Raw genomic sequence first — 13,827 nt, forward strand, 5'->3', positions numbered from 1 at the left:
CTAAAAATACTCTATTAGCAGGCAAACTGAAAAGCATTTTCACATGCCACAACCTGAGATAAGAGTTTTTTTCTCTCTTCCAATAACTGATAACTTCACTGAACAAGGCAGCGATATCTTCTGTAGCTGAGGAATGTAATTCTGAACTTAGGAACATGGTGAGTAAGTGAAGGAGTAACTAATTTTTCACCAGCTAGCTTTAAATTGCATTTGTTTAGTTTAGACTTGCACAAACTGAACATTTCTAGTCACGATTTGAGATTTTAAACCTTCGTTTTATAAAAAGAAAAATGTTTCACTATGCCATTAGCTTCACTCACTTCTCAAATTCATTGTCATTATACACCTGGTATTTTATAGGATTTATACAGCATACAGATATTATCCCTGTATGTGGACACTGTGGTTGGCTTTTAAAATATATGTTCCAGATATTTTACAGTCAGAAGGTAGAAATATATTACTACACGCCAAATCTATTTAAATGGTATTGTTCAAGCATCTATGGTTTGTACTCCGCAAACACTTCAGGGTTTGTCTCCAGCAGGAGTAACAATACATGGTTCTTTGGAGCCCGTTTCTCCCGAGGTGAAAGATTAGCGCATTAAAGCTCGATCACGTCTGTGCAAAACTCACAGAAGGGAAAAGTTGCTTGGGAAGCCTCACGTAACTGACTTTTCGGAGCCCCCCTGGCTGGAATGGGTTATTTTAAAGGCAACAAATGGCAGAGTTTAAGTAATTTATAATGCAGATAAAAGAAAATAAAGGCAATAGGAAAAACTGTACCAACCAATGATAAGAACCATGGAACTAATGGGCGAACCATAACTATTCAGTCACTGGAGGTGCTTTTGAATGCTGCATGCCCCCTCTTTGTTTACTCTCACTGCAAGTTCTTTGGGCAGGGACTTGTCTTACTCCTGTGGTTTGGTATCCTAAGCATGCAGAGCATGAGGCTCCATGGGGAACCGCATTCCCAGCACCACAGAATTCCAGCATACAGAGATGTTTATACATCTGCCTGAACTGAATGTATGTCAAGTCAATATTATTGTTTGTATTACAGCAATACACAGATGCCTCACTCTGGATTAATGTCCTATCCTGCCAGATGCTATCGAACCCAAAGAGAGACGGACAGTCCCTGTAGCAGCAGAGAGCTTACAACCAGGGTGTTCCTCACTTTTACAAGCACTAGTTCCATTCTTTTTTAATAGAAAAAAATAAAGTTACTGGCTAACTGTTGCCCGGAGGAATTTTCACTGGGAGCCGCATGTCTAACCTACACCAAGAAGTGCTATAATTCTGAACGTTTGGGGGATAAACCAAGTGCAAAGGGACTCAAACATGCCATCCCCATCGTTGTGAGAATGGGTGAGTTCATGGTCCGAAGAGCTTGTGCCATGTTTGTCAACCTGCAAGGAAGTAAAAACCACAAACAAATACCAAATGGGAACACAAAATGAGGGTGTGATTGCAAAGGCTGACAATAAAAGCTCCTTCATGTATCAAAGGAGAGGAACATGAGGTTTTTGAAGCACCCTTCCTGTCAGGGTTAATGGCGAGACTGTCAGGAATCCTGTGGTGGCCTATTGCCCTGTAATTATTATGGTGACTGCACGCACAAGACAGCTTATATAGGGTGTGTGGTGTGTGAGAGTGTGTGGGGAGGATGGCTTGGGGAACGAGGAGGCTAAAACACATAATCATGGACTATTTAATGGCAATGTTTTGAAGCTGTAGTAATCAACTCATTATATGAGTTTCCTCAGGAAACAGAGTGTAAGGCGCTATTTCTTGTTCCATATCCTGTGCAGTAAATTTCCAGTTTCAGGATGACTCTCTATACCTGTTCTTTCAGCAAGAGGGCCACCCTCTCGAAGAGTTGATTCCCATCAATGGAGGTCAGGGCGATGTATAAGAAGAGGCCATAGAGGACTGGCTTTGGGATCCACTGCAGTGGGAAGGGCAGGAGGAAGAGTGAGAGACCCACCAAGAAGTTGGCCACCAGTGTAGTCAGTCGTGTCTCCTTCACGCTCACTATCCTGCAGGTGGGAGAAGACACAGTGACATGGAAGCAAAGACTGAGAAGGATAATGACAGGTCAACCCCCATGCGTACCGTTGGGGCTCACTCACACTGGGAGCCTATTATGAGACATGTGTCATTCCAATTCAGCAATCAAGTATCTCCAGCCAAATGCTAATATTTTCAGAAGACAGAAGCCATCTTGGACTCAGTCCAGGCAGTTAGCCCACCACTCAAACAGAACAGCTGGATAAGTGCCAAGGCCCAGGACCAAGTTTGTTTATTTAATTTTCTGTCTCTACTCTTGTTTTCTCCCAAGCTCCATGGATTCTATCTGAGCTTAAACTAAACTAATTTAGTTATCTGCAGTTTGCTAAGCAGAATCACTTTAGAACATTCGAGAACCCCCTTTCTGCACGTTAAGCCTTCCCAGCATTACCTGATTTCAGACTGCACTGATGTGTGCATGTATGTTATACATATACATGACCCCCTCCCCAAATGGGGGTCAGAGAGCTGCTTCTGTGGAAACTAACTAGTAATCCATTTGAAAACACATTCTCTTGACTAAGTCATCAGCATTTTTGATAAACACAAGAATCCCCTTGTTTATACACCAGGGAAAATGTCCAGAGAATTATGTAGGGAATTAGGAACTTAATCCTACGGTGGAGTATGGGAGTTGCTCTGCAAATTTCTCATTAACCCATGCTAAAAACCTACTTACTTAATGCAAATTTCCAGAATTTGACAGATTTTTAGACTGACAGACCTGTCACTGGAAATATATCGACAGGAAGTAAGAAAGGACAAGTTACTTTAAAACACACTGTACAACACACAGTCTAGAAACATTCCCGAATGTGAAAGAGTGTCCCCTGCAGTAAGCCGGAAAATAAGATAAGAAAAAAGGACATTGCTACCCTACATGTGAGCAATCGCTGCCATTGTCCTATGTGCCTAACAAAAACTGCGAAAAAGGGGAAAACTACTCTCCCAAGATTATTTAAAAAGACAGTTTACCTGTATTTTCATTTCCTTATAAGGAAATGTAAGCACTAATGCTGAGGTTAACTGCTGGCAAAGGCCTGCCTATATCAGCACAGAGACAACTGGACTGAAGATTGTTTAGGTGCCTGTGAGTGGGGGAGCCCACACCTAGTGGTAAATGGCCACGCCCCATGGCTAGGAGGGAGGGGAACCTGGGTTCCCCCACTCCACCAAGTTCCGACCAAGGGACTCACTTGGGTAGCGTACAAAAAGTGTCAGGTACTCTCCCCTGGGTCTCTTCCAACAACTCTGTCCCCCTTCTGGATGTGTTGTGGCTTGCTTGTGGTTATTCAATAATAATAATAAAAAAATAATAATGGAGAACAACTCTGTCCCCCTTCTGGATGTGTTGTGGCTTGCTTGTGGTTATCCAATAATAATAAAAATAAAATAATAATGGAGATATACCTATCTTCTAGAACTGGAAGGGACCTTGAAAGGTCATGGAGTCCAGCCCCCTGCCTTCACTAGCAGGACCAAGTACTGATTTTTGCCCCAGATCCCTAAGTGGCCCCCTCAAGGATTGAACTCACAACCCTGGGTTTAGCAGGCCAATGCTCAAACCACTGAGTTATCCCTCCCCCTCTTCTCACCTGGTCTATGGGCATCTGCAGGATGACATGTCCCAGCTTTGTGCAGCTGCCCTCCCCCTGGGGAGGCCCTTTGTTGCAATGAGCGCAGCTCCGGTCTCTCTGCCTGCCACCCACTTGTGCTGAAGTGACTATTCCTTTCAAATCCCTCCTCCAGCTAGAGCATACCCAGCAGGCCTGCCAGGGTGGGGCTCCCCTGGCCCTAGAACTATTCCTGTGCCTGCCTCTCTTCATTGTGGGGTTTATCCACCCCATCACTGCCATCCCTGTGGTGACATTATCTGGATGTAGAAACTTATATTCCAGATGAACGGCAACCAAGCTTCCAGTAAAGCATTTTTAAGTCACAGGAATGGAGAGTCAAAGAAACACATTTTTCTGTTTTATACACACACATTTCTGGGGCTTTTCAATTCCTTCTGGCCTATCGGAGATTTCCAGCCCTGTGGAGTGGATCCTTTCCGCACTTAATTCTTTTTAACAAGATATATTATATAGACACTCCCTTCCTGTAGGAGAGACTGAATTTCAAAACCTCCTATTTTACATAATAAATGAAAAAATGCAGCATTTAAGGTTGTGGTGAGATCCAGACTTAAATTCCCAGAAGTGAAGGCTTCTCGGGTAACGTAACTTTCCATGCCAGTAAATATAAACTTTAACCTGTTACTCTTTAACAAGAGGAAAAGAATAGAAAATATTATACTTGAATAATATGGCAGAATTAAGATAGATCAGTTAGTTACAAGATCTAAAGAATAAAGCCCATCTATTAAAAGGGGGGAATGCAAAGTCTTTTGAAGGTGATGTTTAAGCTCCATGGATGAGTGATAGAACAGATCCAGGATCAAGCCTAAAAACGACAGAAGGGTCATCAAAAGGAATTACCCTCAATCTCCCAACTGCATTTGCAAAGCAGAAATTTGCATCTGCTACCACTGGGCAAGTCCCTCCTGCAAAACCTAGAACCACGGTTCAGATCCTCACGCAAAACTCCAGATTCCAAAGGGACAAGTTGCTATTTACAGACTTACCGCAAATTCTGTAATTACCCCAAATTCTGTTAGGACCTTTAGAAGAATTGGGATGGCCAGCAGTCAGTGAGGTGGATGGAATTCATTCCCCACTGGTCTGCATCCAGGCCTGGCTTGTTGTGGAACAAAGATCCTTGAGATGATGGACTCAGGCAAGCTGGAAGCATAATTGATTCTTTGATGGCTAGAATTAGATGGTTTGTGTCCCAGCATCAGTGACCATTCAGGAGCTTCTAGGACCAGTAACATTCTATTCTAGCCTCTCAGATGACCCTCTGTTAATAGTGAAACACGAGGGATGGAATACATTAGTTAATTTGGCCTGTCCAGGAAAATAATGAATGTGCCTATGAAAAGTGCCCCAGGCTCTCTTCAGCAGACAGCATACAGTAGGAATTTATGTTTTGATGCAAATGGGTCAATTACTGGGCAGCCTCACTGTTCACAAATGTGTCCAAATATGTGTTATTTTGAGCATTCATAAAGCATAGTAGGTGCCTTATAAGCCAAGTAAAAGAGTTTGCAACCTGACCTGGACATGGCAGAGCAACAGAGGGCATTCCCAAGGAGACCAGGTCAGAGTGGGAGGTCGGGCCTGTGTGCGAAGGTAAGAGGTTTGGACTTTATGTGCAGAACGATTAGATGATTATTTTCAGAACCAAGAGATATAATTCTACCCATCAAAACAACTTGAAAGTCTAGCAGGGTAAATATAGGTTCCTGGTCCCCTCTCCTGATGGTTTAGGAACAACAGCACTGATGGGTTTTGCTGGCAATATTAGTGCTGTTAGGTACATGGGAAATGGGCTTGATGTGAGAAGTGCTGTGAATCTGCTTCCAGCTCTAGGACACTATTTATAGGCAGTGCTTGTAGCACCACTTACAGCAAAAGTTTACCTGACCAGTTGTCAGTTGCTTGCAACCTTGCCAGATTTCACCCATTTGGGCTGACATTTCCCATGCTGGTCATCTTCCCTCACTTGCTGGAAGATTCCCTGCACCTTGAAGTCTTTAAACCATGATCTGAGGACTTCAATGGCTCAGACACAGGTTTGATACAGGAGTGGGTGGGTGAGATTCTGTGGCCTGCGTTGTGCAGGAGGTCAGACTAGATGATCATAATGGTCCCTTCTGACCTTAAAGTCTATGATTCTATGAAGCTGAATTATTCTGAAAAGTTTTTGGAAGAAAGATTCAGCTGTTTCCAAGAACAAGATTAGGAAAATATGTTGTACCCATGTTAAAAATTTCTTACAATTGATTGGTTGAGAAGCTCTAGCTCTGGCCAGGCGAGGGTGGACAAGAGGGAATGTGCCCATTGCTGACAAAATCTAACAAAATTTGTCCATTTTACATAAAAAGCTCTTCAAAATCAGTTCACACAGGCTCTGAAGAGACTTAGGAGTCTGGCAGTTAAGACTATGGCCCTAGAAGGCTTGTCATCAGCTGAGGAAATACAGGGAACTAGGGGAGACTCAAGAATATAATCCTAGTTCCTCTTCAAAAGAATCCTTTAACCAAGGCTAGATCACTGGGCTCCTCACTATATGAGGCACAGCACCTTGAATTAATTTAGCTACACGATCAGACTCCAGGGTTGGCCTGGATTAAACTCTGATGCAGATTTCTCCGCAGACAAGAAATAGGAAATGTTTTGCCCACTTCATGGGAGGTTCTTGATTCTTGTGTTTACTTGCATCCATCGTGTTCTGAGTCTGTAGCTTGGTTTCTTTCAGAGAGCAAGAGGTGGGAGGCTTTCAGTACCCAGAGGTGAATGATCCTTTTTTGATTTTCTACTTAAGCTTTACTTAAACTTCCCTCTCACAACAAGGCAGTTGAGGAGGAGGAGGAAGAGAACAATACATAGAGCATCTTGTTTATAGTTTACAGCTTTATGAGGTACGAGAGATCTGGAAACTCCACGGGAGCTGTAGAAGGCAGAAAATACTCCCATTCCCCAGCATCCAGTTCAAAGTTGTCATTTATATATCTAAGCACCTCAGGGCAGAATGAACACTAAGGAGAAGACTCTTAGTGTAGCTTATGGCCATGTGCACTTACTCGCCTCAGTCCTGTCAATGTTTTCCCAAGAGGCCCTAATGGCAGAGGAGTGGCATCAGGAAAGCTATCTGTGTAACAGAAGTCTCTCAGATGCCTGAGGTAAAACGGAAGATGCTGCAGTGAGCTTTGAAACAGATCCACACTGATACTATTTTCTACCCTTTCCACTATTGACCTCACAGGTTTCAGACACGGGGGAGTTTCACTGGATATTTTTCTAATGAGACAAGCAGGCAGCATCTGGCCAAACTACTGTCTCACTGCTCAGCAGGGCTTCAGCAGATAGCTTAGAAATACTAATATCTCCGAGGAGACAGAGTTCAATAAAAAAAGTTTTTTCCTCATGGATTCCCAGATGAACCAAAAAAAGTAGGGGAAAAAAAAAGTACTGAGATATGGAAAACCTGGCTTCCCAACAGCATACTTTGAGGCTAGCACTAAAAGAAAATGTCCTGTCAGAGCAGTGCAACTGCCAGCTACTCCAAAGATGCAGAATAGTGGTGGTGTTTATCACAAGGTTTGATAGCTGGTTCTGGGACCAAAAAATGACCCCCAAAACAATCTTTCTTCATCCCAGCTGCCTCTGTATTGATGTGGGGAGATCATTCCTAGCACCCACTGTCTGGATTGGTGGAGACTGACAGGAAAGGTTGTTCTGAATGATGTGAATTAATCATTTATAGTGTTTAAAGACTCCCGGAAAACCCCTCAGAATCCCCAGATCTCTCTTTCCTTCTATGGGTTTGTCCCCAAAACTTACGTCTCATAGATGTGCCCGTTTTCAACCCTCTCTTCCACGTAGGCCAGTGCCCGGACGTGCATTGGGGAATGAGGGAACGCAGCATGTATCCATGGCAATCCAAAGACAGACAGTCCCGTGTTAATCAGAGCTACAAGGAGGAGGTCCCAGTGATAAGCTGTTCCTTTCACTAACCTGAAATAAACTCTAGTTAATAAAGTTTTTATGTGCACTCAACCATGTAGTAACAATGCTGCCCTTGCTATGACTGAGCTAGCATGTTCAGTGATGGACACCGATTGTACATCTCAACACACAGAATTTTACAGACCTCCTCTTTTATAGAGGACAGTACATGAATTTGAAAGGTAATGAAAATGTGATTGCTGCCTGGGGAGAGCAATCAGTTTGAAAGGACAACTGAAAAGAGAAACATTTCCCATTATAAGAATGGTCTAGTCCACAATTTCTTCAGCATTTATTACTGTCATATTAAACAGGATACCTCAACTTATTCAAAATTATTATTACCATCAGATGTACTACTGTTCTAGCTGGAGCACTAGCAACAGCCATAGCAAGGGTTGTCAAAGCATTTTTCATTTTTAACTCTGGTTTTTAGTTGCTCATAAAATTTTATCCATTGAGCTGAAATTTTCCAGGCCTTGTTTTTTGATGCATTGCATGTGTGTGCCTGGTAAGTTAGCTACATGCTTAAAATTTACTAAAGGCCTATAGGGGGTCCCACTCTGAGGAAAGACACCTTTAATCAGCAGCATCCATTGGGGTTATGTGCCTGCTTCCCCTCTAGGCAAGCTTTGAGCAGGCACGTTCTCAGCTCACATCCTGTTCTTCCACATTGCCAAAGCAGCACCTGAAGAGCGGAGGCTTCATTTATTTTTTTTTCCCCATCTGCCCTTTTTGGATTTTCCCGTTAGCTTATATAAAAAAGTATTTAATTGCTTATGCCATTGTGGGCTTTTTTCCAAAGCCTAGATCCATCTGGCTACTCTCTCTATCCTTGTTTCAGTCCCAAACTGGGATGTTGCCCCTAGGTTTTTTGATAAGTTTTTAAAGTATTCAGTTCACAGCAAGCAGACCACGGCCTGGGACCTGATTCAAGATAAGTACAGCACGTACTCAATTTGAAAAATGGGCAACATCAGCTAAGTTATGCTGAAACAATGTACAGAACCACAGATGTAAGAGACTGCGAAGATTTATTAAGCTGCCTGTACATTGCCCAGTCAACCCATCATTTTTCTCTTCACCGATCACAGAATCATAGAAACACAGGGCTGGAAGGAACCTTGAGAGGTCATCTAGTCCACCCTCACATGGTTAATATCTTCATTAATGATCTGGATGATGGGATGGATTGCACCCTCAGCAAGTTCACAAATGACACTAAGCTGGGGGGAGAGGTGGAGACCCTGGAGGGTAGAGATAGGTTCCAGAGTGACCTAGACAAATTGGAGGATTGGGCCAAAAGAAATCTGATAAGGTTCAACAAGGACAAGTGCAGAGTCCTGCACTTAGGCCGGAAGAATCCCATGCACTGCTACAGGCTAGGGACTGACTGGCAGTTCTGCAAAAAAGGACCTGGGGATTACAGTGGACAAGAAGCTGGATGAGAGTCAACAGAGTGCCCTTGTTGCCAAGAAGGCCAACGGCATATTGGGCTGCATTATCAGGAGCATTATCAGCAGATTGAGGGAAGTGATTATTCCCCTCTATTCGGCACCGGTGAGGCCACATCTGGAGTACTGCGTCCAGTTTTGGGCTCCTCACTACAGAAAGGATGGTGACAAATTGGAGAGAGTCCAACGGAGGGCAACGAAAATGATTAGGGGGTTGGGACACATGACTTATGAGAAAAGGCTGAGGGAACTGGGCTTATTTAGTCTGCAGAAGAGAAGAGGGAGGGGAAATTTTATAGTAGCTTTCAGCTACCTGAAGGGGGGTTCCAAAGAGGATGGAGCTCGGCTGTTCTCAAAGGTGGCAGACGACAGAACAAGGAGCAATGGTCTCAAGTTGCAGTGGGGGAGGTCTAGGTTGGATATTAGGAAACACTACTTCACTAGGAGGGTGGTGAAGCACTGGAATGGGTTACCTAGGGAGGTGGTGGAATCTCCATCCTTAGAGGTTTTTAAGGCCTGGCCTGACACAGCCCTGGCTGGGATGATTTAGTTGGGGTTGATCCTGCTTTGAGTAGGGGGTTGGACTAGATGATCTCCTGAGGTCTCCTCCAACTCTAATCTTCTGTGATTCTATGCTGAGGCAGGACCAGCTAGATCTAGATTTTAATTGGTAATGCTTTACCCAATCCAGTTTTGAAGAGTCTTGTAACTGAGCAATTCAATCTACTTTCAGTTGAGCAGCATCTTTTGCCTTTCTATACCACAACTGAAAGGCTCCATTTCATTTGAAAAAGACACTGATGTGAGAGTTAGCAGTTTGGCTGTGATACCTAAGGAAGAACCCAGTTACATACCCTTTAACTATAACTCTACTCAATACCAAAAGTCACCATATCACATGTGCTGCTAATGTCGCATAGGCAGAAAATGACTCTCAAAATTCAACCAAGAAAATGGCAAAATGATCCATTTACAACTGACATTTATGCCAATCACTATTTGATTAAAGAGCTGAATCAAAGAGGATAGAGGAGAATTTTCCAATGGCACAGAGAAGAAATCCCAGAACAGGCATAACCCAATTGTTTTGAGCCTGTCCATTTCTCTCTGCTTTCTTGTGCTAATGGTCCTTTGTCAAATAAAATGTGAGAAACAGAAAAAACACTAAAAAATATTGTTATGCAAGAAAAAAAAAAAGAAAAACCCTCCCATGCATTACATTAGCAAAAGAAATCCACTGAGAAAATGGTAGTTCGGGGTGGGGAGGAGGAGGAGGAATCCTATAAATTCACCCTTGATGCCATAGCTGATTGTAGTTGGTAGAAACATCAAAGGGAATATTTGAAGACTGCAGCTTCTTGTTTCCAAGCTTGTGCATAAATCAGAGCTTTTAGATAAAAGTGATACTAGATTACACACACTGTCCTACTTTAAGCCTGACCTCCTTTGCTTCCATATTCTGAATTATATAGCAGCAAGCCAGCATAGTTCCAAACTCTCCTTTTTCAGTTTCAAAATTCTTTTAAATTAGCATAGCTGCAATACATGATGCGGGAGATCTTTTTGGTTGATCTGCTCTAGTTTAAAGAGAAATATTCGCTGCATTCCAAAATCAAGAAACCACAAGCCTGACCACATATTAAAATGGGAGGTGCAACCATTGACTTCAGAATAAATGAGATCATAAATGTAAAATCCATAAAATAAGAACGGCAAAGCTGCAAGGTGGGGTAACCAATCTTCAGAAGCTTTGCTCACTGCTCCAATGCAACGCTGGTTCTTTGTCTTTGTCAAAAAGTCTTAAGAGACTGCTTCTGAAGATTCTTTCCAAAAACTGAAATGCTTCCTGACAACTCGTTTTCTTAACAGAAGCTTGAAATAACCTTCTTTGTTTCAACAAACCAAATTTGAGAGGGTCTGACTATCTGGTCTCTCTAGACTAGTGGTTCTCAAAAATTTATTTGATTGCACCCCTCTTGTTCATGTCTGTAGTAGTTTTTGCTCTCCCTCCCTTGATCACACAAAGTACATATACCGATTAAAAAAAACCCCACCAACGTTCAACTCTCACTAAATATTAAAAACAGTAAGGCATCATTGATTCAAACAAAGCCATTTAAGCATATAGTGTATCACTTTCTGGCCACTCAGCTCAGAAGGCTGTGCTGCCACCAGCAGCAGCAGAGAAGTAAGGGTGGCAGTACCTTATTTCACCATTACTTCTGCACTGCTGCTGGTGGCAGCGCTGCCTTCAGAGCTGGGTGCCCAGCCAGAAGCCACTGCTCTCTGTTCTGCCTTCTCACACCCTCCCAGAATACAGTCCATGCCTCCCAGTTTGAGAATCTCTGCTTTAGACATTGGCGTTTTTGGAAGTTCCGAGGTAGGTTGAGTACTTGTTGGCCCAACAAACAAAATGGGTGGTAGCCACACATCTTGCACCATTTAATCCCCAAATATAAATTTCTAGGAATAATGCCAGAGTACACTTGGCACTATGGGTATGTTTACACAGCAGTTGGAAGGTGGGACTGTAGTACATGTGGAAATACCTGAGTTAGCTTTGATTTATTTATAGAGCAAAGCTAGTTCGAGTAACCATAGTAGTATAACCAAGAAGGCTAACAGCATTTTGGACTGTGTAAATAGGAACATTACCAGAAGATCGAAAGATGTGATCATTCCCCTCTATTCAACATAGGTGAGGCCTCGTCTAGAGTACTGTGTCCAGTTTTGGGCCACACATTACAAGAAGGATGTGGAAAAATTTGAAAGAGTCCAGCGGAGGGCAACAGAAATAATTAGGGGGCTGGAGCACATGACTTATGAGGAAAGGCTGAGGGAACTGGGATTGTTTAGTCTGCAGAAGAGAAGAACGAGGGGGGATTTGATAGCTGCTTTCAATTACCTTAAAGGTGGTTCCAAAGAAGATGGATCTAGACTGTTCTCAGTGGTATCAGATGACAGAACAAGGAGTAATGGTCTCAAGTTGCAGTGGGGGAGGTTTAGATTGGATATTAGGAAAAACTTTCAGTAGGAGGGTGGTAAAGCACTGGAATGGTTCCCCAGGGAGGTGGTGGAATCTCCTCCCTTAGCGGTTTTTAAGGTCAGGCTTGACAAAGCCCTGGCTGGGATGATTTAGTTGGTATTGGTCCTACTTTGAGCAGGAGGTTGGACTAGATGACCTCCTGAGGTTCCTTCCAGCCCTGATATTCTATGATTCAAAGTGGAGCAGGCTGTCAGCTACTCAAGCCCATACCCAGGGTCCTGGGCAGGCAGGGCTAGCCTGTGCTGCTGTAGCTTCACTGCTATTATTATTTGAGCTAACTTGGATCAAAACTAGCACGAGTACGACTTCATGTGCTGCAATCACATGTCCTGACTGCATGAAATCTGGTCTCACTTGTGAAATCTGGACTCCGGCCCCCCAGCTCTGAAGGCAGAATGGACAGTGGCAGCTGCTGGCTCGGTGCCCAGCTTTGAAGGCAGCACCTCTGCCAGCAGCAGTAAAAGAGTAAGGGTGGCAATGCCACAAGCCCCTCATTGGCTTGAGACCTCCTTTTGGGGCAGGGCCCCCAGCTTGAGAAATGCTGCAGAGAAATCAGTTTTTGTGGGTTGGTCACAGCATAAAACAGCAAATTTCATGGATGTGTTAACAGATGCAAAATTTGCTATTTATGCCATGACCAACCTGCAAAAAAGTGTGTGACTTCTCCAGGATTTAAGCAGACCTCTACCTATGAAATCACTCCCAAAAGAACACATTGCTAGAGGCAGTTTCTCTCGGACTGGCATAAAATACCATTCCAGGTATGAAGAATTGGGAGACTTCCACATGCAAATATATAAGGGGTACACAAACAGAGCTAGCAAGGTTGTGTAATTCAGTCCCAGTCCATCTTTACTCAGAACACGGTAATATAGTACTGAAGTGAAATTATCTCAGGGCTTCTCTACATGAACAATTAGACTGCTGCAAGCAGGAGTGTGAATCTACAGGGCACTCTCCATATGTACCCTGCTGACATGCGTTAACAGTTCATTAATGCTTTTTGAGCTAGTCCCATTTCAAAAGAGGACTAGGTCAAAGTCTATTCAACTGTTAACAAGCATTAGCAGGGTGCACAAGGATAGCTCCAGGCTAGGGCTGGGGAGATTCACTGCCCTGGTCTCATTGCTCACATAGAGGATCCCTAAGAAGAACTACTCTGGTTTGGAAAGAAAGGGATTAACAATTTTACCTGTTCTCTGGAGCATTTGTGAGTGATGCCACTATATTCTGCTCTATGAAGAAAAGCATCGACAGAAGGAAGCCCAGGCCCATGGCACTCATTACAGAGCCAATTGAGAGAGACTGGATTGGGGCCAGGACGAATAAGCTCTCAGATGGGTTGTAGTTAAATTTGGACACTGTAAACACACAGGAAAAAAAAAATGTTAAAGAGACATCGTACTGTTTTCCAACTACCTGCATGAAACAAACTTATGTTCCAGTCCAACCACAAGTTACTGGCTTTGATACAGGTTCCACTGGTTCTCTGGCCTGCATTATGCAGGTCAGGCAAGAGGATTATAATGGCCCCTTCTTGCACTGAAGTCTATAAATCTACTGTTTTTTTAAAATATATTTATCGCTCTAGCCCTGACTGATAATGGCTAGTCATGCTGCAATTTTTATTTTATAAAGG

The 13,827-nt window shown here is 43.2% G+C and overlaps 1 protein-coding gene across 6 annotated transcripts in view; it reads right to left on the bottom strand.

Moving 5' to 3' along the window:
• Positions 1-13,827, bottom strand: part of SLC4A11 (solute carrier family 4 member 11) — a 177,604-nt gene that overhangs the window by 20,589 nt on the left and 143,188 nt on the right. For 3 of the 6 annotated variants that reach the window (XR_007773012.1, XM_050943352.1, XM_050943355.1), the window contains exons 16-18: positions 13,381-13,549; positions 7,524-7,709; positions 1,850-2,045 (exon numbers count right to left, since the gene is read on the bottom strand). Coding sequence is in view for 5 of the 6 variants with exons in the window: in XM_050943352.1 (XP_050799309.1) it covers positions 1,850-2,045; positions 7,524-7,709; positions 13,381-13,549 (551 nt within the window). In the remaining variant the exon portion in view is untranslated. The remainder of the gene's footprint in view (positions 1-1,849; positions 2,046-7,523; positions 7,710-13,380; positions 13,550-13,827) is intronic. The other 3 variants (XM_050943354.1, XM_050943353.1, XM_050943356.1) reach the window with 2 other exon arrangements.

The sequence above is a fragment of the Gopherus flavomarginatus genome, chromosome 3, assembly GCF_025201925.1.
Source record: "Gopherus flavomarginatus isolate rGopFla2 chromosome 3, rGopFla2.mat.asm, whole genome shotgun sequence".
Taxonomy (NCBI): Eukaryota; Metazoa; Chordata; order Testudines; family Testudinidae; genus Gopherus; species Gopherus flavomarginatus.